The following is a 25,351-nucleotide window of genomic DNA, read 5'->3' as shown; positions in this document are numbered from 1 at the left end:
AGAGACCTCCCTCCCCATTCCAGTGGTGTGACCTCACCACTCCCCAGTACATCCCTACTGGTTGGAAAGAATGAGAGCAGACAGTCAGTGGGTGGGCCCGTCTGGCCAGATGGTATTTTGGCTGCACAGCCTTTACACACACACACACACACACACACACGCACACGCACACGTGCACACACACACATGTTGCTAGGAGGTTGAACATGGACCACACCCCACCCAACATCCCCAATCCCAAATGCAGAGTAGCCAGGCTTCCAGACATAAATTAAAAATAAAATAAAATAAAAAAGAGTTGATCTCTGGAAGGGAGAGCTCATGCAGAAATGAAGGCAAATGCCCCTGTGAACCAGGGCCAAGGAGGGCAAGAAATCCTTGCTCCTCCCCTCAGGGTCCTCACCCCCCAGGGACCACTGCCCTAAGACAGGGTCACTAACAACCAGCTATCAGGCCTCCAACCCCTTTAATGTCCAGTCTCCCAACCTATTTGCTTTTGGTGCCGGCCCCCATTTCCCCACTTCAGCTTAAGGGAATGATGTTCTGGGGGTGGGAAGGGGAAGGTATGGGGGCAGCCTGCAGCAGATCTTTAGCTGGCTTCTCCTGGTTGTAGGTCTGGGTCAGGAGACCCCACGCACTCCTTGCTGAGCCGCACAATTTCCTGGGACAGAACTTCCATGTCCTAAGAAACAAATATGCCATCAGGGGCCAGAGAAGGTAGCAGGGGAAGCCTAGGGTGTCAGCCTTCTCACCTCATTAATCAATACTCAAGTAAGTCTAGCCTAGGACAGAAAGGTATTCAGAGAAGTTCACAGAGCTCCCAGCAGTGGGCTTAGCTCAGGAAAGGTGTGTGTGGGGGGGGTGTGGAGGCCCCTGGAGCTGGGGATATGAGTATGGAGGTGGATCTCCTGCTGTGCACGGTGCACTGGAGGATATGACCCCCACCCTCACCACCTTCTTTCTAGTAAATGGTGAGCTTGCTTCTCAGAAGCAGGTGCCAGGTCTGCATTACTTGACTCCCCCAGAGATGGGAAAAATATTTTGGTGGTAGGATGAGCAAGTGGATGTGTGGGTAGATACACGGGGGATCCACAGTAGGCAAATAGGTGGACAAATGAACTAGTCAGAGGACAGATAGAGGACAACAGGTAGGCAGGCAAGTCGTTGGGTGTGTGGGTAAAGCTAAGACGAGGTGATTGATGAGTAGCTAAGAAAGAGAGCAGTAGGTCAGAAAATGGGTAGAAAGATTTGGAGCAATGCCCTGGCCGGTTTGGCTCAGTGGTTGGAGCGTTGGCCTGCGGACCAGAGAGTCCCGGGTTCAGTTCCTGCTAAGGGCATGTACCAAAATAAATAAATAAATAAATAAATAAATAAATAAATAAATAAATAAATAAATAAAAGATTTGGAGCAATCTGGCCAGTATGGCTCAGTGGTTGAGCATCAACCCATGCACCAAGAGGTTGCCGGTTCGATTCCTGGTCAGGACACATGCCCAGGTTGTGGGCCTGATCCCAGTGGGGACCATGCAAGAGGTGGCCAATCGATGTTCTCTCTCATCTATGTTTCTATCTCTCTCCCTCTCCCTTCCTCTCTCTCTCTAAAAATCAATTTAAAAAATTTAAAAAAAAGATATGGAGCAGATGATTAGATGGATAGAGGGCAGATGGACAAATAGTAGGGTGGGTTGATGGGAGAGTTGGGTGACTGTGTGCATGAATGGATGAGTGAGTGGATGGGTGCAAGGACAAAGGGAAGAGCGAACAACTAAACTGACAATAGTAAGTTGACTGGAAGATGAGAAGATGAGGCTGAAGGAACAGTCGGTGAACAGGGTGGGTGGATGTGGGGGACTGTCAAATGACCTAGGGGCTGCATGGCACATGACCTAGGGAGTCAGGTGGCTGCAAGGACAGATGGGCAGGCTAGTAGGCAACACTCGCCTTATGCAGGTGCATATTCTTGGTGAGCTGCTCCTCCAACATGTTCTGTAGCTTCTTGTTCATCTCCCGAAGGTTCTCATCACCTGGCTTCACTAGGTCTCTCAGGACACTGCCCAGCCCGCTGCGGTCTGTGTGGCCTGCTGCCACGGATACATCTGCAAGGTCCCAGGCTGAGAGCTGTCCCCTCAGCACAGCCAGAGGAGAGATGGCCAGAGACAGAGCCGAAAAGAGGGTAACAGAGAGTGGGGGCGAAAAGCGGGGGACAAGCTATATCATGTAGGGGACAGAGACTTAGCCATGTGAACCCTGGCTGTCACTAACTGTGCAGTCCTGAGAAATAGGGATAATAACTAACTCATAGAACTAGGAAAATGTATATGACTGCATGTGAAGCACAGAGCACAGTCAGTTCAGTACATGTCATATCTGTCATTATTATTCTGATTCATAAGGAAAAATGGGAGAGAAGAATGTTTGAAAGAAGGAAGCAAACAAAACAAAGAGGGAAGGGATAAAGAGGAGAGGAGAGGAAGAGAAAGAGGAAGGAAAAAGGCGAGGAAGAAATAAGGACCCCAAAGGGATACACATACAGAAAAAGAAAATTTCTGGAGATGGAACAATATAGACAGGAACAGTGTGACAAAATGATGGGGGAATGGGGCAGAAAGAAGAGACAGGGAGAAGAGAGAAGAGGGAGAGAGAAGAAGAGACACAGGGAGAAGAAAAGAGAAAAAGAGCAGAGAGACACACTAGAGAAAGAAGAGTGGAGAGATGACAGATACCTGGAGAAGAGGGAAGAGCCAAGATAAGAGACAGAACAAAAAGACACACAGGTATGGGCCTGCCCTGCTGTCCCCTCTGCCAACTGCAGTCTTGTCAGTAACTTTGCTGAGTTCCAAGGGGAGACCAGAGAGAAGCCTAGGCACTGTACAGTGGGGAAGGATGGAGCAGGTGAGAGGCTGGATGAGCAGTGAGGGCTGGGGAGAGGGCACTGACCGATCCGGCTGTCCATGACGTAGGTCTCAATGATGGCACTCTTTCGGCAGAGGTCCTCTGCCATGGAGGCGCTGCTCACCTCCAGATGCTTCACCTGTGGGGTGGTACAGCCCACCTCAGCCCCCGTGACTGCACATGTTCACACATGGGGAGGGGCTGGCCAAACATCAACCACCCCATCCCCGTCCTCCTGGCCATGTAGGGACAAGCAGATAGACAACACCTTCTCCTCCAGCATCCATTTCTCCTGCTGCGTCTCTGCCAGGCGCTGAAAGAGCTCAGCCACTTCCTCATCTGACAGCTCTGCTGGCCTTGGGGGCTGGGCCTGAGGGCTGCTGGATAAGGACTGCAGGGAAGAGGAGGGGAAAGGCCAGCTTGGCTCAGTGTCGTGGCCCCAGACAGGATCAGGGCTGAGAATGAGAACTAAGCCGGGAGTGGGGAGGGTAAGCTCTGCACCCATGGCTGTAGGTGAGTCTCGGCACCCTCAGAGACTCTGGATCCCCCTTTTCCTAAAGGGGGAAACAGGAAACACCACCTCAGAGCCTATGGAGAGGGTGAAGGGAGAACCTGTAGCACGTGTGAGCTAAATTCCACTTTATAGGAAAACTAGGAGAGAAAGGAACCAGCTAAATAATACCACCAGAAAGTCAGCAGGAAAATCCAAAAGACAGAACTCTTTCTGCAGGTCAACTGGACTGGTCTTTTCTATAGGTTGGTGTCATGATAAAAAGGGACCACACTAGATTCAAGAGACTTAAGGCAGATAAAGCAACCAGATGCAACATGTGCTCTGAAACTGAATGCTGGTGTACAGAAAACCAGCAATTAAGGACATTTTGGACCAACCAGAGAAATCTGATTAAAGTCATAGTATTAGATAAGATGAAAATTTTACCTAACTGGGAGGGTAGAGACCTGCTAATCTCATTTAAGCTTAAAAAAAGAGAAAGAAGCCCAGAGGGGTATGAACTAAGGATTTATAGTGTGATCTCTGGGTAAAGATGTGATTACTTTGGATTTTTTAAAAAAAAATTGCTTGTGTATGTTTTTGACAATGCACACATATGGAATAACAAAAAATTATTTCCAAATAAAAGTAGCTGGCAAGGAAGTTGCTGACATAATAGACAACAATAACAAGTGATAATTATAAGTTGGAAAAAAGGACTTCCTACATGGATGATGCACCTACCATGAACCACTTATTTTGTGGTACCAGGAAGGCACATGGATGATGAAACAGAGGGTCTTAGAGAAAATAATTTGCCCATCCCCTACTTAGCGATCTGAATCGCTAAGTTGGTGAACTTGGGTTAAAGTTTACAAGGAAATGTGTGTCCTGGGCCCAGAGTAAGAGATGGTTGCAGTGGAGAGAAAAAGGAGTGCCCAGAAATTGGGTAGGAGAAGCTGAAGTTGTAGGCTCTTCCTTGCCCCTTACCCTGGCTGGAATGGTCGAACTCTCCTTCTCCCGCAAGATCTCCCGGTAGCTGAAGGAGGAGACACTACTGCTGTCCCCAGTCTGGGTCCGGCTTGGTGAGTTCATCTCTGACAGAACCAGCTCTTCGAGGCCTGGGCAGAGAAGGTAGAGAAACCTGAGCCCCAATCCCCCAGAGTCTCAGAGCAGTGACTGGCAGGAAGAGGCAGAAATAGATTTGACAGAGATGGAAAAAGGCAAAAAGACACTCGGGCCGACAGAAGGAAAGGAAGAGGCAGAATCAGAAAAAGGAGCTGCTTCTCTAGGCAAACCCACACACACCAGAAACAAAGATGAAGAAATGGGAAAAAAGATGGTGATGTGGACACAAACTGGCATAAAAATGGCATACACACTCAGACTCAGGGTACAGATAGCGGGAGAGGGCACTGGGGAACACCCACACGCAGAGAGAAAACCTGAGAGACAGCAAGCTGGAGCAGATAACAGAGGTAGAGACCCTGGATAAGGACATGAGTCAGGCAAAGATGGCGATAACTCTCGTAGCCAAGCACCTAAATCTGAATTGCATTTAACCAGGCGAATATATAGTACATAATTTGAATGTGTTTGTTGATTCATACATTAATCTGTAACAAAACTGAAACCAACCCAGCTGGTGTGGTTCAGTGGGTTGAGCATTGTCCCAGGGACTGAGAGGTCCTGGTTAAATTCCTGGGTAGGGGCACATGCCCGGGTTGCGGACTTGATCCCCAATGGTGGGTGCAGGAGGCAGCCGATCGATGTGTCTCTCTCATATTAATGTTTCTATCTCTCTCTTTCCTTTCTTCTCTCTCTAAAAAATTAATAAAACGTTTAAAAACAAACAAAAAAACAAAAAACAGAAACCAAACTCCTCTTTTCTAAGAAGAGGTTACTTCAGGAGACAGAGTGTCTTGGAAAGACAATGATTTAGTGAGAGATACATTCATTTTTGCCATGTCACTTAAAACATGGCCACTGTGCTTAGGCTTCTGCTCCTGCAGCTGCTTGGAGGTATCAGGATGGGGGGGCTGATGCCCTAACCCCAGGATCTCCAGCAAGAGCAGGATGGCCGTGGGGGACAGGGAGCAAGTTTTCTCTGAGCCTGTGATATAGAAGATGCACCAGAGCCATCAAAGCATCATATTTATTTAAACATATTTATAGGCCATGTCTTTCTTAAGAAAAAGTCCAAAGAAACTCAAATTTTGGTTGTTGTTGCATCTTCTAGCTTAAGTGGTAGAAATAACATGGACTTTAGCTGCATAATGATCACACCATAGTGTTGCTTCCTGATTGTAAGTCTGTCTCCCTAGCTCAACTTCAAGTTCCTGGAGGACTAAGACTTGGAGGCTTTCCTATCAGGGACCCTGGACATGAGCATGGGGGCTCAGTCCATATTTATAGATGAAAGGATGGCTATTAGAGATTTAGAGATACTGGCTGAGGTGCGGGAGTGTGCATGTGAGGGTAGTGGGGTGACAGAGATATAGACAGACAAAAACAGACAGAGAGAGACAAAGAGATAAAGGGAGAGAGAAAAGAAAAAGGCACCAGGAGAAAAGGAGAGAACTAGGAAAAAAAGCAGGGACCACGGCAGGTGTGGCACAGTGGATGGAGCATCATCCCATGCACCAAGAGGTCATCAGTTCCATTCCCAGTCAGGGCACAGGCCCAGGTTTCAGGCTCGATCCCCTGTAAGGGGTGTGCAAAGGCAGCAGATGGATGTTTCTATCTCTCTCCCTCTCCCTTCCTCTCTCTCTAAAAAAATCAGTAAAAAAAAAAAAAAAAAAATTAAAAAAAAAGAAAGCAAGGATGCCCTGGCCAGTTTGGCTCAGCAGTTGCGTCAGCCCGCAGACCAGAGAGCCCCGGGTTCGGTTCCCGCTAGGGGCACGTGCCTCAGTTGCGGTTTGTCCCCAGCCCCGGTTGGGGTCGTGTGGGTGGTAGCCACTTGATGTGTCTCTCTCACATCAATGTTTCTCTCTCTCTTCCCCCCTCTCCCTTCTGCTCTATCTGAAGATGAATGCAAAAATGTCCTCAGGTGAGGATAAAAAAGAAAGCAAGGAGAGAAAGGCACATACAGAGAGATGATAGGAGAAGGCAGAGAGAGACAGAAACAGAGAAGAGAAACAGCAAAAAGGAGATAGAAGATGGAGACACAGAAAGAGATAATTCAGAGAGATGAAAACAGAGGAGAGAAAAAGACACAGAGAAAGGGAAAACAGACCAAGTTCAAGAAGGGCAGAAGACACAGGAGAGTAGTTAGGGTGAGATACAAGAAGCAGATCGGGCCTTTACACCCAAGTCCTGCCTCCCTGGGCTTCAGCCTCCCCTAAGGTCTGGGTCCCTCACCAGAGCGGCTCTTGCTGTTGGTGAGGATGTCCTGCAGGCGCTCCTGTAGTTTATCTGCCCGTTTCCTCTCCAGGTGCAGCTGCCGCTTGAGGTCCTTGAGCTTTGGGAGAACAGGGGGAAAGATGGGGGCTGAGGCTCAGTGGGGCCACGGGTGGGGGGATGCACGGCAGGAGGGGGCTGGGCTGGGACACCTCCCCATCATACCGCGGCGCTGCCCTTCTTCTCCAAGATGCGCTGCCCATCCACTGTGTCCTTCACCTCCTGTGTGATAGAGAAAGCATGGCTGGTGGATGCTGAAATGGCTGCATGCACTGTGCTCCCTCCCTGCCCCATTACTGCAAGCTGAGGCCTGGGGTGTGTCTGGGGACCAAGGAGGAAGCAGTGACCTGCTTCAGGCTGCTGATGGTCTTCAGGTGGCAGTCACGCTCCTCCTGGGCCTGCTGGAGCTGATCCAGAACACTCTGTAGCTCCTCTTCCTTGCCCTGCAAAGCAGAGGGCAGCTCAGTCCTCCACTTGGGAGACAGTCTTTCCACCAGAGCCCCTCCCTCCCCAGAGGGAAATGCCACCATGCAACAGGTACCTTCAGCTCACTAGCATGCTGCTCCCGACACTGCTTCAGGGCTTCCTCTTGTTCCTGCTGCTGCTGTTGCAGAGATTCCTACAAGACAAGTCCTAGGTCTGTTCCTGCCCCCCTCCCAAGGGCCATCATGCCCAGTGAGAGGTGTGAGGGACTGCAGCAGGGGGCCCCCAAGTATGCAGAAAAGATACTCCTGCAGGGAACATTGTGTGCCTTTAGGCAGTACATAGAAGTTTCACATCTAGAGCTGTACTGTTCACATCCAAGACTGACATCTGCATCTACATTTTGTTTAATAAAATATAACACAGCATCTACTGCAGGCCAAGAATGTTGTAAAAATTTTACATATATTAACTCATTTTACATACCCCCCCATACTTAGACAGTAGATATTATTGTTATCCCTTTTTCACAGATGATGAACACAGGCCACAAAGAGGTCAGGAAATGTGGCCAAGGTCACACATCTAGAAGGTGGCCCAGCCAGGACTCAAATCCAGGCAAATGACTGGCTGTAGCATTTGCTCCTCATGGCTACAACACCACCCCTCATGTATTATGATGTTTTCCAGAAAATGGCAGTAAAAGTTTTTGTTCAAACAAAATGAGTATATTACAATAAATTCCTGACAGAAGTACAACTTCAGAAGAAAGAGGTGCCTTTTCAAATTTGCAGATTTGACTTTCTGCCCTATTGATGGTCATCCCTGATCTCCTCCACAGGGCTGCTAGTGAGCCAGGGAAGCTGTGGGGGTACCCAAGTCCAGGACATCTCGGAAAGTTCCAGGGCCTGATCACTCCTTGTCCCCTGGTTTGGCATGACTCCCGACCAGCCTCTGCACCTCATCAGGCACTAACTCACCTCAGCCTCCTTCAAGCGCCGTTCAAACCAGCCCTTGGCTCCATCCATAGAGTGTACCTGAGCTTGAAGTTCTTCCACTGTCTGCTGGAGATTCTCCAGCTCCCGTGTTCGGGCCTGGGAGAGGACAGACTGTCATGGGCCAGGCAGGTGGAGAAGTGGGCACCTCACCCATGCCATCCCCTGGCCCATCAACAGTGCTGTGCTCATCCTCTGAGAGGCGGACATACATCATTATCTACCCACCCACCTTCTCCTCGCGGATCTGGCCACGGAGCTCCTCCTCCTGCCGCTTCTTGTCTTCATGCAGCTCACGGAGTTCGCGCTCATAGCGGGCCCGAACCCCGAGCACCTCCTTCTCATGCCGAAGTCGGACAGCTCCTAGCTCCTCCTTGTGCTGGGACTTCTCCTGCAGCGTCTCCATTGCTAGCTCATCCAGCATGGCCTTCCTCTTCTCAGCACTCTGGGGGCCAGGAAGGTGGAGCAGGAGTATGTCAGTCAACATCCTCCCCCAATGCCAAAGGAGGCCCACAACCCTCTCCTCAGGCCCAAGGAACGAGCCATACTCCACCTGCTCCCCATCCTCATGGAACTGGTCACATTCCATCCCTTCCCTTTCTGTGGGTTGGGCCACATCACCTGCCCCATCCCCATGAACCAGGCCAATCCCTCTCCTTGCAGCCTTCCCAGAGTTGCCCACCTTTCGAGCCTCCTGTAGTTCCTGGGTCAATTGTTCCTTCTCCTGCCCGATTTCTTGAAGTTGTTCCAGCAGCCTACTATTGGCCCGTAATGACTCCTAGTGTGGGGACAAGTGGAGTGAGTTTGATAAAGAGCCCCCAAGAGGTGCTTATCACCCAGGACACTTCTGATAGACCATCTCTCGAAACCCTATAAAGTGGGTATTATCCTCTGCATTTCTACATGGGAAACGTGGCAGAGACTGCTAGCTTCCAGTATCCATTCTCCCTTCCTTCCCTAGCAGTAGACTTTGTGGTTGGCCACATGGTGGTTTAGCTGATGTTGCCCTGCTTCCCTCACAGTGAGGTGCAGTCATGGAATTAAAACTGGTGAGTATAACATAGGTTGTGAAGGAAAGGGGCATGCTGGGTCCTTCCCCTTTTCCTCCTTCCTTTCAGATGAAATATAAACATGATAGTAGGGGAGCTTGAGCAACCATCTTGGATGCCAAGATGGTCTTGTGTTGAAGGTGGCTGAACAGCAATGTAGAAAGAACCTGGATCATTGGTAATGGATCAGAAGCCATCGTCCCATCCCTGGGCAACCTATCTAGACTCTTACGTGAGAGAGAACTAAACTTCTATTTTATTCAGTAGAAACCAGTATTATTCTGCTGATTATGGAATCAGAATGGCTCTCCTAACTAACCGAAGATGCGTAGTCTCAGAGAAGTTAAACAACTTGGTCTAGGACACAGATGTGCTATGTTAGAAAGCCATAGTGGAAGCCAAGTCCTCCTGACTACACAGTCTTCCCACTGCACCTCATCACAAACTCCACTGAGCCAGCACTAGGGAACTAGGAGAAGACAGGTCACAGCCGAGGTGTCACCTGAAGCTGGGAGTTGAGGTCATCTTTCTGTCCCATGAGGTCCTCATATTCAGTCTGCCGCTGCTGCAACTCAGCTGTCAGCTCAGCAGTCTGTTCCCGGAGCATGTTCAGTTCCTGGGTCTTTGCTGTTTGGATCTGGAGAAAGTAGTGGTGATGGGAAGTGGCATGAAAGGGGCCCCTGGGGGCCAGTCACAAGGTATTAGCCTCCCAGTTCCAGGGAGACAGGGAGAGAAGTGGAAAGAGAACCAGGAGGTGAGAGGAAGAATTTCAAAGAGAAAAACAGAGGGAGAAAGATCAACAGGGGAATGGATAAACGTGGTATATTCACACAATGGGATACTACACTGAGATAAAAGAACAAACCAGAGCTACATGTGAATAAACCTCACTGATAGAATGCTGCAGGATGGAAGCCAGACACAAAAATGGGTGTCTGATTACATTAACATGAAGTTAAAGGACAAAACTAATCTATGTTGCTAGAAGTCAGAGGGGTGGTTACTTCGGGGAAGTATGGATTGGGAAGGGGTAGAAGGGACCTCTGGGTTGCAGAAAATGCTCTTTGTCTTGATCTGGGTGGTGGCTACATGGAAATGGATAGATGATAGATAGATAGATAGATAGATAGATAGATAGATAGATAGATAGATAGAGATACAGACATGATTCACAGAGTATACACTTAAGACTAGTCCATCTCTTGCACTTTACTGGAGAGAAACTAGAATGCAACAGAAGCAGGGGTGGATGGACAAAGAGAACAGGGGTGGAAGCCAACAGAAAGAAGCTGAGAATGAAAAAGAAACAAAAGTGGGAAAACAGCATGAGGTCAGGACTACACTGCCCCAAGATGGGGAACTGGGGAGGGATCAGCGAGGGCTCCCAAATGTCCTGTACCTGCTCCAGGGCAGCCAGGCTAGTCCTCAAGGCATTGTTCTCAGCCCAAAGTCCTTCTACTTGTTCCTGCGCATCTGCACTCTGGATGGACACCTGGTCCCATCCCCACAACAGGTGAGAGTGGGTCCAGAACAGGGGGACAGTTAAGAAAGGACACGGACACACACACACACAGAGGAACCACAACCAGGAAACGCAGAACCCTTGGGGCCTTGCCTGCCTGTACAATACCCACTTGTAACTGCCCCACCCTACCGCCCTCTCCCTGAGCCCATCAGTATATGTACCTGATCTTGCAGGGCTCGCAGAGCTGCTGCATGTTCCAGGCGCTCCCCCTGTCGCTGATCTCTCAGTTCTGCCAAGCTCTGTGGAGACCAGGTCAGGGGAGGTCATTCTAGACCTCAGCCTCCTCTGGGGTACATAGAACTATACAGATTCCCTTTTGAGCACCTGATAGCATGTCCCTAGTACTTGGGGGTCTCGAGATACCCAGCCATCAGATATCTGAGGTTCACCCAGGCTCTAGGTCATTACTCTCAGGGGCCTCAGACACCCCTATATTCCAGTTCCAAGCATCTCAGAAAACACCTAGGCTCCTGGTGATTTCGAACTTACTTAGCCCCCATCTGTAAAAGGTCTCACACTCACCCAGATTCCAGTTTGGAGGCCCCAGGATTCTCAGACACACTCAGTCCCCAGGGACTACAGCTTCACACAGACTCCAGGCCCCAACCTCAAGGGGTTTCAGACACACTCAACCCCCATATCCCTAGCTCCCAAGAGTCTCAGACCCACCCAGAATCATAGTCCCAGACCCTAGAGGTCTCAAACATGCACAGTCTCCTCGTTTCCAGCTCCTGGTGAGGTCTCAGACCAACAACCCCACTCCTGTCCCCAGTCTCTGGGGATCTACAGACCTAACTAACTAAAGACCCAGCTTTACCCAGACTTCTGTCCCCAGATCCTAGGAGCCTTAGACCCACAAGTCATCATATTCCCCAATCCACAGGACTTCAGACTCACCTACTCTAGGGAGAAGCCTGGAGGCTTTAAAGTCACCCAACCACCAACCCTCAGGGACCTCAGCTCCAACTAGACTTTTACTCCAGTCTCTGGATGTCTCAAACTTACCAGTTTTCATATAAATATATATATATATATGTGTATATGTATATACATATATATATGTATATATATATTTATATGTGTGTATATATATATAATGTTATATATGTGTATATATATGTATATATACATATATATATGTGTGTGTATATATATTCAATCCTCACCCAAGAATATTTTTCCATTTATTTTCAGACAGAGAAAAAGATATAGAAAGAGAAACATTTGAGAGAGACACATCGATTGGTTGCCTTCCACAAGACCCCGACCAGGGCTAGGGACCGAACCTCAACCAAGGTATGTGCCCTTGACCGGAGTCAAACCCATGACTCTTTGGTCTGCAGCCGACACACTAACCACTGAGCCAAACCGGCTAGGGCACCAGTTTTCTATTCATAGCTCCCAGGGGTCTCAGGATCACCCAACCCATGTGATTCAACTTCCTAGGTGCCTCAGAACCAATATCGCGAGGGTCTCAAAAGCACTTAGCTTCCAGGTTCAACAGTCTCACCCTTCAAAGTCTTATAGGTCTCAAAGTCATCTAACCTCTAGGGAGTTCAGACTTACTCCAACTCTGGTCTCGGTCCCCAGTGACCAGAGATTTCTCCAGACTCCTGTCTCCAATTCCCCAGGTGCAGATTCATCCAAGCTTGTGGCACTCAGCCCCTAAGCCCTCAGTCCCCTGAGATCTCTGATTCATGTGGACTCCTAGCTCAACTCAAAGGGCTCTCAGGGCTCCCTAGTTCCCATTTTTCCTAGCTCTTGGGAGGCCCAGAACCCATCCAGTCCTTATATTTCCAACACAAGAAATCTCAGACTCCTCAACTAGTCTCTGTAGACTTCAGAGCTCCCTGGACTCTCAGCCCCGGTCCCTATCCCAGCGATCTCAGAACCTAGCCCCTCACCTGATTGGCAGCCTCGAGCTCCTGCTGCAGCTTCTGAGTTCTGGCCAACTGGGCTTTGAAATCAGCTTCCTTCCGCTGTTGTAACTCCTCAATCTTGTTCCTAAGGGTGATGAGGGTGGGGTACATTGACCATGGTCTAAGGCCCAATCTCCCAGCTCTGTTCCTGTGCTTTTTAGTTAATTCTGTTGGGCACTGTCCCTGTTATCCACCAATACCTCCAACACTGGTAGTTACCGGCTATCATTGAATAGTGTCTCCTTTTCTGTCTGCAGACGGCAAAAACTGGGCACAGACAGACATAGATGAGTCAGTTCTATAAGTCAATCTTCTCCCTAGTCCCACCAAATCCCTTCCCTCACCTCTGGAAAAAAGAAATTTACCTTTCTTGTTTCTTTTTCAGTTTCTCCGAGAGCTGAGGTGAGGCAAGGGGGTACAAACAGGTGATAATGATCATAATTATTAGTACAGACACTTGTTACTAAGTCCTTTTTGGAAGCTGAATTTACTTATGTTATCTCATGGAATCCTCAAAACAGTCCTGAGTATTACTGGTTTTACCAATGGGGAAACTGAGTCCCAAAAGGGTTCAGTCATTTGGTTGCCCAGCTGGTCAGCAGAAATAACATGATCTCCACCCAGCTCCTTCAGGCTCCAAAGCCCAGCATTTACGTCCCTAACATATTGACAGATGGCTACATAATAGAATGGGGGCTGGGGGTCTGGAAAGCAGGATCATGATTGCCTTCCACAACACTGGATCTCCAGTTCCTAAGATAAGAGCCTGCAGTCTATAAGTTTTTGGATGGATGGATGGATGGATGGATGGATGGATGGATGGATGGACAAGCAGAGTTGGGAGGACACAGAAGGAAGAAATGGACCCTACCATGTATAAGATATAGTGGGACCACATTAGCCCAATGCATATTGAAAGCAACTCTGAGGCATAAGGGTGAGTCTCTCTATTTCACAGGTGACAAAATTGAGGCTATGAGAGTACTCAGCCAGCTTTTGCCTTGCTGGGGGAAGCATGACAGGTGGGAAATGGGATAAGGCAAAGGCCAGGGAAAGCTTGGCAGTCCCACCTTAGCAAGTTCTTCCTGTAGCCTGGACGTTTCAGCTTGCTTCGAGCTCTGCAGGGAAGGAAAAGGGAGGTTGTTATAAGCAAGTGGGGAGGTAAGGCCTGTGCCTTCCCCTGCCCTCTTGCCTCCCTAATCTATCAGCCCATGAAATGGTGATGTCACAAACATCTCCATGGGATCACAGGAAGAGCAAGGGCATCTGGCCGCCACCTGGTTCCTAACCCCAACAAACCCAAATTCACCTCTAAACCTTGCAGTTGCTCCCAGAGCAATTTCTTCTCCTCCTTCTCCATTTCCCACTTCAGCTCCACCTCTGCCAATGGCATGGGAGATAAGATAGTGGGGGCTTGACCCTCTGGGTGGTCCCCTTGGCCTTCACTGGCAGCTGGGGACTTCCCAGCCTCTTTGCCATAGCGCTCCTGCAGGGCTAGTAGATAGAACAGAGATGTATAATGGATGAAGTGATCTCTGAAGAACCTCGTTATGTGTTAAATAGAGGACGGATTGATCTTCAACCCCTCAGGTAGAGAGACCCTGCCCACAAGCCTAGAAAACAAGGTTCAGACCCATCCACACAAATCACAAATCTTTTTTTATTTTATTTTTTTTCTTTATTGATTTCAGAGAGAGAGGGAGAGGGAGAGATAGAAACATTGATGAGAGAGAACAACAGTTGGCCGCCTCCTGCATGCCCCCCACTGGAGATTTGGCCCACAACCTGGGCCTGTGACCTGATTGGAAATTGAGCCAGCGACCTCTTGGTGCATCGATGCTCAACCAGTAAGCCATACCAGCCAGGCAAATCACAAATCTTTTAAGCCCACCAACTACTGAAATCCTGTCTACCATCAAATTAAACTAAGTTTGTTTCCCAAGCCCTGTCCACAGCCCTCCAAGGTCATGCCCACCATCCTCCACTGACTACTTATGGTTGAATTCTTCCTATAACCTCCCAGTCACATTCTACAGCCTCCCTCCTGATCTCTAAACTACCACCCACTACCCTACAAGCCCCAGCTGCTCTCCAAAAGTCCACACATCAGGACGCTCCCACATTCTTTAAAGTTTTCTCTCAGCTTTGATCTCAAAACCCCACTGACAATCTAGGCTTAGAATCTTCCCAGCATTCCTTTATTCCCCTTCTCTGTTTAGCAAACATCTCGTTCAATTTGCTAATCTGTAAAATCTATTAGGTACCAGGCACTGAACTAAACTTAGAAAGATAGCACTCTTATCTCTCTTACAGTCTCCCAGGGGGTGGACATCACTATAAACACTTTGTAAATGAGGAGGCTTTGGCTCAGAGAGGTGAAATGGCTTGTCCAAAGTCATATGCTGGGGTTCATGGCAGGGCCAAGCTTGATTCTGAAGCCTTTCCACCTTTCCCCAGGAGGAAAACATCCTACTTAAACCCCAAGGTCCCCAGGAGGGCCTCCACACACCTGCCACATTCTTCTGCAAGGCTGTGTTTTCCGCCTGCAATCTCAGCAGCTCCCCATCTACAACACTCCCAGCCTGGGGGGCTCCTGCCCTGGAAGCCCCATCCTTCAACTGCTGGTTCTCCAGCTCCAGCTGTTCCATCTGGTTGCAGAGCTGAACAAGGGAAGAGTGAGGTAGCAGAAAGGCAGAGAATCAGGACAATATTTGCTGAAATATACAAAGCACTTGGCCCATGCACTTTACAATTCATTTGATTCCCATAACACTCCTGTTATGTAGATGCTCTCATTATTCATTATCCCCACTTCACAGATAAGAACACTGAGGCACAGGTGTTAAATGACTTCAAATTCACACATCTGTTAAGTGGTAGTCACAGAAGTTTGATAATACTGAGAACAAATTTCTGCTTGCCCACTCCAACCTCACATTCGCAATCCAAGACCTCAGGTTCTTCTGGAAGTTGCTGGTTCAAGATGTCAGCATCACGGAGAGCCCCACCGCCATCCCTCTTCTGTGGAGGGGTCTGTGTCTGAGAGTCTAGGCACCACAGACAGTTTTCAGGGCATTTCCAGGGCCAGCACTGCCCATAGCCCCATACTGTCAGCCCTTCACCTTGGAGAGTTGTACAATGCAAATAAAACTAATCCAGCCCCTTGATCAACTCCTGACTAAAATACAGTTCTCACAGCAGACCTGACAAGATCCTTTGTCCCATTTTCAGATGAGAATACTGAGACTCACAAAGAATTTTTATTACCTGGGATATTTCCTACCAGAACATTATTCCTTTAATCCAGCTCTTCACATGACTGGCTTGTATCCTTCAATGCTCTGCTCGGTGTGCCCCCTTTCAAGTAGCATCGCCCAACACAGAAATTCCAATACTCTCTAGCATAGCACTCTGTTCATTTTTTTTTTTTTTAACCTAGCACTAATCACAACTAAATTTAACAAACTTTTTAATTTCTTAAAGCTCTGAAAAAATTTTGGATCATAAATTCTAATTGACAATTTTGTAGCATAGGGTCACAAGCACAGATTCTGAAACCAGACTGCTTGGATATGGGTTTCTACTCTGCCATTAATTAGCTGTGTGACCTTAGGACAAATTACTTCCTCTCTCTGGGGCTCAGTTTTCCCCATGTTACATAGGGATACTAGTAACATCTCATTGGCTTGCTGCAAGAATTAAATGAGTGAATAATGTAAAGCACATCAAACAGAACCTGGCACACAGTAAACACTACATAACTGTCAGCTATCAGTACTACTATTATTTTACTATGTTATCATCTTTCTCCCCAACCTACCCCCAGAACGTAAACTCCCCAAGAGTGGAGACCATTCTGTACCTCTCACAACTACTTCCATAATACAGAGCACAAAGCAGATGTTCAATAACTATTTATTGAAGGAACAACTGAGCTGAAATATTTTGGCAAATAAGCAGGAAAGGGAGGCAAGCCTTGAACTCAGGTCTCTCTGTGAGCACTTCCAGATCCCAGAAGGAGGAAAGTGTGAAGGAGGTTCTATACCTGGCGCAGGGCCTAGCCCAGGGCAGATGCTGGGGCACATGAGCTGGATTTATGGAGGAACACCTGTCCCTGCCTCACCCAGTAAGAACCATGATACCATTGAGGCTGGAGGCAGGAAGCAGTGAGAAGTGAGGTAATGATGTCAGCTGTTATGTGAGCACCAGCGGCTCTGAAGTGTAGGTGGGCAATGAACCACCAGGAGGTTTTGTTTAAATTTTTTTTTCTCCTCACCCAAGGACATTTTTCTATTTTTTGTTCAGATAGAGTGGGAGGGAGAGAGAGGAACAGAGAGAAACACATCGACATGAAAGGGACACATCAAGTGGCTGCCTCCTGCATGACCCAACCAGGGCCGGGGACAGACTGCAACTGAGGTACATGCCCTTAGCGGGAACTGAACCCAAGTCTCTCTGGACCACAGGCCGATGCTCTAACCACTGAGCCAAACCAGCCAGGGCAAATTTTTTTTCTTTATTGATTTTAGAGAGAGAGGAAGGGAGAGGGAGAGAGATAGAAACATTAATGAGAGAGAACATCAATTGACCGCCTCCTACATGGCCCCCACTGGGGATTTGGCCCACAACCTGGGCATGTGCCCTGACTGGGAATTGAACTGGCGACCTCTTGGTGCATGGGTCTATGCTCAACCACTGAGCCACACTGGCCGGGCAAAGGAGGTGTTGTATAAAGGAGTGATGTGCATCCTGGCTGGTTTGGCTCAGTGGTAGAGCGTCAGCCTGCGAACCAGAGTCATGGGTTGTGGTTCGTCCCTAGCCCTGGTTGGGGTCGTGCGGGAGGCAACCAGTTGATGCGTCCCTCTCATGTCGATGTTTCTCTCTCTCTCCCTTTCTCTCCCTCCCACTCTATCTGAAGATAAATAGAAACATATCCTTGGGTGAGGATTTTTAAAGAATAATAAAATAAAGGAGTGATGTGGTAAGACCTGTTGGTCAGGACAGCTTGTAGGGCTTGGTCTAGTAGAAGAAGCTAGAAGTGAGGAGACCAGCAAGGAGGTTGTAGGAATAAAGCAGGTGAGAGGTGGAAAGGACTGAGGCAGGGCAGGGACAAGGATAGACATAAAACTTTAAAATAGTCAAGAAATGTATTAGAGGGAAAATAAATTAATAAAAGGATACTATTAGTAGCTAACATCTACATAGCTGATACTATGTGCAAAGCTGTGTTCTAAGTTGTTTACAGATATTTACCCATTCAATCCTCACAAAAGCCCTGCAAGGCAGGTACTGTCATTATCATTAGTTCCATTTTAAACAGTTGGTAACCAAGAAACAGGCAGGTCAAGTGTCACGCTCAAGGTTGCAGTTAGTAAAAAGGAGAGCCAAGAGTTTAATCTAGGTCTCCTGGCTTTTAACTACTACTTGCTAAATCACCTCTCCTGGAATTGTACCTGCTTAAAGGTTGTTTTTTTTTTTTTTTTTTTTTTTAAGGTCTTAAGCACTACAGTCTTACGTGGAGCCTTGGGAATGCAATTTTGTTGTCATGAGACTTTTTTCCTTAAAACACACTAAAAACTTAGAAAAACCATTGAGCATGAATACAGATTAGAGACAGGGAACAAAAGACAATGTCTTCAACTGCCCAGTAGGTTTAGAAATAGCCAGGACACTAAAATCAGTGAGGAGATAGAATTATCCAATTCAAGATGAGTTATGTAGAACTAGAACCCCAGGTTCATGTCAGAAAGAAAGAAAAAAGGGAAGTAGCTCAAACATCTGTCCATCCTGTGTTAAACATAAGAACTTTACTGAAGACCCACCAATATCCTGGGGTTCCATAGCATCAGCCCCACAATATACACAAGGAGATTGAAGCTCAAAGAAAAGAAATGACTTGGTCAGGAACCAGCCGACCTCAGGGCTTGGAGTCTTCTAATTCCAGCACAGTAGGTATCCCCATCTGTCAAACCACTGCCCCCCAGCAGAGAGCCAGGACCTGTTTCAGCACCATGGACAGTGATCCAGGGCCAGTCTCTGTTCAACCACCCTCAGCTGCCCTCCAACTTCAGTCCAGGTGGCCTCTACCCTTCAGATCCCCCTTGACTATCCCAGGAATTGGCACCTTGCTGAATTCGGCCATAAGCGTGCTGTTCTGCAAACGGAAGTCCTCCTCTTGGCTGTGCAGCTTTGCCTGCAGCATCTCATTTTCACTCAGCAGCCCTTCGACTTCCTGCAGTGGCAGACATGGGCTAGGTCTCCAACAGGGGCAGAAAGGATGGGGAGGTAAGGCAAAGGAACAGAGAGAGGTATAAAATGACATGGGTGGGGAGAACATAGAGTACAAAGAATGAGATGGATAAAATCAGGAGACACAGGAAAAGAAAGATGGCAGGAGAGGTAAAAAAAAAAAAAAAGGAGACAGGCAGGGAGAGAGATAGATAAGGGGGTATAGAAAAAGGAAGATGTACAGGGACATGAGTGAAAGGGAGTGGGAGGAAAGAGAAAGGTAGATAGAAGTAGAGGAAAGAGAAGGTAGAGAGAGATGAGGAAAGGGGATAGATAGGGGAAAAGAGAGGAATGGAAAGGGAAAGAGAAAAAAGAAAAGGTAAGAAGACAGAGAGAGAGGAGCAGACAGACCAATAGAAGGAGAACAGAACAGCAAGAGAGGAGAGAGGGAGTCAGGGAAAGAAATGAGTGAGGAAGAGATAGAGGAATGGGGGGAGAGAAACAAGGAATCAGAAAGAGATAAAGAAAAGAGAAATGATGGCAGAGATAGGTACAGGTTGGGGAGAGACACAGAGATGGTTGGGGAGAGAAACAAGTCACAGAGAGAGGAACAGGAAGACAGAGATAGAGAGAAGGATAAAGAGAAAGGGGGAAGAAAAGACACTCAGAAGGGCACAGAGTGAGAGATGAATGAAGACAAGAAAACAAAGACAGACACAGTAACATATGGCTATGAAATGGATAGTCACGGATACAAGTGCACACACAGAGAAAGGCCAGTACTAGGAAATCCCAGCATACAGAAATATCCCTGCTGAGACAGTCTCCCAGACACATTCACCCACCAACGAATTCCCTTACCTGAGCTTTCTTGCTCTTGCTCAGTGCCTAAAGGTGAGGCGGGGGTTAGAGAGAAAAGGTAAACAGAGAGGAACAAGTGTCAAGGGGGGGGGGCAATGATAACAGGAGTTGGGAGATGGAAGCATCTTTAACCACAGAACTTGCATGAAAATTTGTAGCCCATAATAACGATGCAGCGAGTGCATGGCATCCTGATTACAACCTTTCCTTTAAGCTCTTCAGGCTATTCAAAGGTCTCAGTATTTAACCCTTCATGGGCTAGGTCTCCAGGCTCAGACGTTGTGACTGTACTGCTACATCTGTCCAAACATGTCTTTGTGGATCCTTGCCATGCACCATGGAAACTGCTGTCCCTCTGCTGAGCAGCCAAGGACATTGTCAGGTGGAGGATTCAGCGCCCTACCAAAGACAAGCCCAGCTTCCTGACTGCCAGACTTTCTGCATTATGTATTCCTTCATCTAACAAATATTAGAGCAGACATTATGTACAGCATTGTGCTATGCATGGGGAGAGAGCAGTGAAGAAGAGATAAACAAAGGCCTTGAATGCCCTGAAAGGCCACGATAGCTTATATGCTATGCTATCTCACCTTCAGGGGACTGGAGAGGTAGGCTCAGTCTCACTTTACCAACAGGACCAGGACAAGGATGGGAAATAGGAGCACAAGGCAGGAGAGTGAGTGGAAGAGAGGAGGCAGATTCAGGGCAGATTGACCATTAGATTTGACTCTTTAGTTAAATGTTAGTGAATGAGAATAAGTAATTGAAATTAAAAATGAATTAAGAGTAAACTAAAATTAATTGATAAATTGAGCAGAATTGGATAAAATTAGCAAACTAAAGAGACTTCCATAAAAACTTTTTGAATGACTAATGACAGCATGTAACATTAGGTTTGGTTCACATGGTAGGTGCTCACTGGACCGATGAATGATTCAGATGACTACAGGGAAGCATGGGTGGGTGAGTGGTGGAGGGAACTACCTTCTGAGCTTTGTTGAACTCCTTATCCAGGTAGGCAACTTTCTGTCGAAGACTGGTGAGTTCTGGTGTGAGGAAAGAAGGGAGTCTCAGCCACAGTCAGTGGCCAGGTGCTAAAAGGTCTTTCCGCCAGGCCTCTAAGGTGTTTTCCCTTAGCCTCTGTTTCCCAAAACCACCCCCATCTAATGAGACCCTCTTGGCTCACCAACACCATTCTTTCGTAGTTCATCTGAAAGCTGGTAATTGTTTGTCCGGAGTTCCAGGAGCTGAGCCTTTGGCAGAAGCAGGGAAGGAAAATGATTTGGTCAGGAATGTGCCCCTATCCTCACCATAAGGGTACCAATCCCCTGAGTCCCACAGACTCTGCTGCCCTCTGTGTGCCTCTGTAATCACGCCTTAAGACTTGTGCATACTGCATCCTAATTGAGCTTCCAGACTCTCAGCCCCTTCCCCACCTTCTCCAGTTCTACCTATAAGCACAGCCAGCTGAATCTCCCTGCTGCTTCCATCTCTCCTCTTCCAATCCATTATGCACTGACATAGTTGGGCTCTTGCTTATGTGTGTTCCATGGCTCTCCATGCCCACAGGATAAATTTCCTCCTCCTCTTCCTCCTGGCTGACGTCACACACTAAACCTGTGGTTCTCAACCTGTGGGTTGCGATCCCTTTGGGGGTCGAATGACCCTTTCACAGGGGTCACCTAAAACCATCGGAAAACACATATTTCTGACGGTTCCTAACCAAGACACCGCTCCTCTATCCGTCTGCAGGTGGGTCCGCCCACATGCAGATACGCCCACATACAACATGAGGAACTGTATTAAAGGGTTGCAGCATTAGGAAGGTTGAGAACCACTGCGTGACTAAACACTGTCCTGACTATTTTTCTTTCAGGGGTGAGTGTTATCTATCCTCTTGGCCAGACAAGGGAGCAGGGGCTTGCCTTCCTTCCTCTTTCCCAAGGGGAGAGGGCCTGGTAGTCTCCTGACTAATCTCACTGAGTGAAAAAGGGCTTGCCAGGGTCCCCATCCCCAAGACTCTCAATATGTCCATTCCTTTTCAAGAATTGAGGGAAAGTAAAGTATGAACCATGTCAAACAGCATACACCTACCTACCAGCCCTGTAGGGCGCTGATGCCAGCTCTTCCCAGAACCACAGTCCCTTACTCCACCATGCCCTTTCCCTCCCATGGCACCAGTCTCCACCTCCCTGATGCTGTGCTAAAGGTCAGAGGGCTTGGCCTCTACAGAATCTTCCTGCATCTGTTCTCTCCTAGACCCAATGATCTGTCTCCCACAGTCCTAACTCAATTGGTACACCCTTGGTACCCACCTAGAGTTCCTATCCATCACAGCCCAGTGTTTTTTCCCCTCACTCATGGCCTAAATAAATCAATTGTCCTCACTCAAGGGTCCCCACCCCGCACAAGATCTCCCTAGTCATGATCCTGTGGGATAGCCCTACAAGCTTCATTCTCTTTCCTCCACAAGGCTTTGGGTGGGCTAGTTGGATTACTCTTCCTCACTCAAAGCCCCCTGCACAAGTTACACGGGTCTTCCCCTTTCATGGTCCAATGATCTCAACCTTCCACCCTTAGGGTCCCTCACACAGGGACAACTGGTTTCCCTCACTCAGAGTTCCTCCTCTCCTCCCACAGGACCCTACTCAGGGTTTTCCCCTTTCAGAGTCTCCCCCCCCCAAAACCCAATGGTCTTTCTCAGTAAGGAATTCTCTTAGCAAGGGCCCACTCTGGCCTTTCATCCCATCTCAGAGCTCCCCTCCCCCAAAGAATCAAGTGGTCAGAGTACCCAGTCCTGTACCTCCCCAAAGCCCAGTGACCCACACTCCATGTGGTCCAAGGTATCACTCCTCTGGTCCTCTCTCTAACAGGGATTAATGGTATTACCCATTCAGTGACTTCTTTACCCCAGGCCTAATCACCCCTAATCATCCAATGGTACTGCCCCTTCTTGGAATCCACTACCACCACTGCACAGGATCTCCCCCTCCCCAAAACAATGACAACATATGGGGTCTTTCCCCAATCCCCTGGCACAATGGTATGTTCTCATAAAAATTTCCACCTCCTAGCAGGTTATGTTATTGCCCTCTCAAGGGCTCCCCCCACCGTGACGTAAATGACCCAACGCCCACTTCCTTCCTCTCCAGACAAAATGGTTTCTCCTTCTCAGGATCTCCTTCCCTCAAAGCCTAATGTTATCATCATCCACCCATGGTGTCCCCCACACAGGCCAAAGGTCTCATCCTCTCCAGGTCTGAGTAAGATAGCCCTTACTGTAGGACTCTTTTCTCTGCCCACAAGGCTCACAGAATTCAACCTCTTAGAGCCCAATAATATCTCGGAATTCAATAATCTCACCACTCAGAGCCTCAGTTTCCCTCCTTCGGACCAACCCCTTAGACTCCAGGTCCATCCTAACCAACCCTGTCTCAGAGCCGGTGGCACGATCTCTCTCTACTCCGCCCCCAGTAGCCCAGCCCGGTGGTCTTTTCCCCGGTGAGCAGCACCTGCATCCGTTGAAACTCCTCCTCGGACAGAGCTTGCGCCATGTTCCTCCCCCCCACCCCCCCGACAGCTTTCTGCGCAGACGCAGTTCGTTCTACTGTCATAATGAGGGTGGGACCAAACCACTGGCCAGGAATCGAGGGGGGGGGAATCTATTCCGGAAGTTCAGCGTTTTGGAAACGAAGAGAAAATAATAGAACTGATAGGTCAGATTAATTACAATTTAATGTTTTACTAGTTTCTAGGTCAACTGGTCTGGCTTTTGAGTTTTCATAGAGTATCCGTTGTGATGTGACACTATGGCATCCCTGTGTCATGGGTGGACTCGTCAGGAAGAAAGTTTTTGCCGACAGAAAATCACCCTTCCACGGTTCTCCTTTAATGAGAATGGTTGACTTAATAGCCAGAGAAATGAAAGCGGAAGCTTTGCGCTGGTCTTGTTCCAGCCCTCCCCTGAGTGACTCCAAAGGGGAATCCCACCTCTTGTGAAGCCCTTAGCCTTTTTCTTTTCTTTTCTTTTTTTAGATTTGATGCTGATTTTCTTATCATGATAATGTACATCATGTTAGGTAAAGGACCTCACCACCAATAAATTTAAAACTTTAAAGAATAGCAGTGAATCAAACGAAAAAGCTTCACTTAAAAAAACAAAACGAAAAACAAAACGGGACGGTGAAACACCTCGAATATTCAAATTTAAGTATTAAAGTGCATTATAAGACTCTCTTGTGGGCTCCGGCCCGGTTGCTCAGTTAGTTAGAGCGTCATCCCCACACGCCAAGGTTGCGGGCTCCACCCCTGGTCAGGGCACACAAAAGAATCAACCAATGAATGCATGAATGGGTGGAACAACTGTTGCGGGTTCGGTCCCTGGTCCGGGAACACAAAAGAATCAGCCAATGAATGCATGAATGGGTGGAACAACAAATCGATGTTTCTCTCCCTTCCTCTCGCTCTCTAAAATAAATTCTTTTGGGAAAAAAAAAATCCTCACCTGTGCTTTCGAGCTCCTTTGCAAACCCTCAGTACAGTAGCCAAATAGTAGTTTTTATTTGGGAACTAAAATAATTAGCATGGTTAGCAACAACATATCAGCACTAGGACACTCCCTGTTTTCTTTATTTTTCCGGGGGACGAGGGGACTTAATTTTGTTATCATTTTAAACGTACAGAAAAGCAAGAATGGTACAAAGAAATTCCGTGTACCCTTTACCCAGATCCGTTCATTGTTTACATTTTTCCAATTTTGCTTTATAATTCTCTGTCTATACATAAAAATTTGTAACCACTGGCTTCAGCATCCGTTGATGATTTCCTAACACAAAACATTCCTTTGATATTTATTAGTTGCTGTTCTAGTATAAGGAAGAGCTTTCTCTTCTCCCCCATTTACATATGTATTTTATGTCTGTTCACTGATATTCTTATTTTATTCAATGAATTACAATCAATCACTATCATTATTTCCTTTGACACTCTAATTGTCCCAGATTTTGCCAGTGGGAGCTCCTTCAAATTTTGTGTCCCTTTGACTTGCCCTTATCTCCTTTTTCATTTTTTCTGTCATTACTAGATGCTCCAGACACATTCCTTTTTTTTTTAAATCCTCACCCAAGAATATTTTTGAATATTTTTCCATTAAAATTTTTAATTGATTTATTTTTGTTACAGATGCTTCTCCGTTTTCCTTACATTGACTCCCTCCTCCCCACTCCCACTCCTTCAACTGATTTTTTTTAGATAAAGTGAGAGGGAGAGAGGGAGAAACGTTGATGTGAGAGAGACACATCTATATTGGTTGCCTCCTGCACAATCCCGACAGGATCCAGAGATTGCACCTGCAACTGAGGAAAGTGTTCTTGACCAGGAACTCAACCTGCAACTCTGGTCCATTGGCCTATGCTCTAACTGCTGAGCCAAACTGTCCAGGGCCAGACACATCCTTTTTGAGCTTTCATTGCTACTAGAGTTTGATTATGTTTAGGTCCTCTCAGTCTATAAAGCTATGAAATATATGTATGTATTCTTTTTTTATTTTTTTAATCCTTAAGCGAGGA

General features: G+C 47.5%; 1 protein-coding gene across 2 annotated transcripts; it reads right to left on the bottom strand.

Annotated features, from left to right (window-relative positions):
- Nucleotides 1-271: 271 nt before the first annotated feature.
- On the bottom strand, nt 272-23,366 carry GRIPAP1 (GRIP1 associated protein 1). Of its 2 annotated transcripts, XM_036270719.1 has the most exons (26): nt 23,297-23,366; nt 20,971-21,037; nt 20,769-20,830; nt 19,785-19,811; nt 18,820-18,927; nt 15,205-15,355; nt 14,005-14,189; nt 13,766-13,813; nt 13,061-13,092; nt 12,915-12,962; nt 12,681-12,780; nt 10,938-11,015; nt 10,651-10,743; nt 9,754-9,888; nt 8,885-8,980; nt 8,435-8,647; nt 8,188-8,301; nt 7,326-7,403; nt 7,132-7,227; nt 6,950-7,006; nt 6,746-6,845; nt 4,376-4,506; nt 3,161-3,283; nt 2,938-3,031; nt 1,942-2,096; nt 272-682 (listed from the first exon to the last, which is right to left on the bottom strand). In XM_036270719.1, the coding sequence occupies exons 1-26, from the start codon at nt 23,336-23,338 to the stop codon at nt 590-592; spliced, it is 2,526 nt and encodes an 841-aa protein (XP_036126612.1). In that variant the 5' UTR covers nt 23,339-23,366; the 3' UTR covers nt 272-589. The 2 variants fall into 2 exon arrangements, with proteins under 2 accessions (XP_036126612.1, XP_036126614.1); XM_036270721.1 differs by lacking the exon at nt 10,651-10,743 and having other exon boundaries at nt 23,297-23,343.
- Between the last annotated feature and the right edge of the window lie 1,985 nt (nt 23,367-25,351).

The sequence above is a fragment of the Molossus molossus genome, unplaced genomic scaffold, assembly GCF_014108415.1.
Source record: "Molossus molossus isolate mMolMol1 unplaced genomic scaffold, mMolMol1.p scaffold_m16_p_2, whole genome shotgun sequence".
In the NCBI taxonomy this organism is placed as follows: domain Eukaryota; kingdom Metazoa; phylum Chordata; class Mammalia; order Chiroptera; family Molossidae; genus Molossus; species Molossus molossus.
Note: the sequence above shows the minus strand (reverse complement) of the source record. Positions and strands in the feature narration are given on the sequence as shown.

Coding starts and splice junctions, on each gene's coding strand:
- GRIPAP1 (XM_036270719.1), bottom strand. CDS start 23,338: ATGGCGCAAGCTCTGTCCGAGGAGGAGTTTCAACGGATGCAG. Junction 18,928..19,784: donor GCAAGAGCAAGAAAGCTCAG/GTAAGGGAATTC, acceptor CTGCCACTGCAG/GAAGTCGAAGGGCTGCTGAG. Junction 15,356..18,819: donor TTATGGCCGAATTCAGCAAG/GTGCCAATTCCT, acceptor TCCCTTGTTCAG/CTCTGCAACCAGATGGAACA.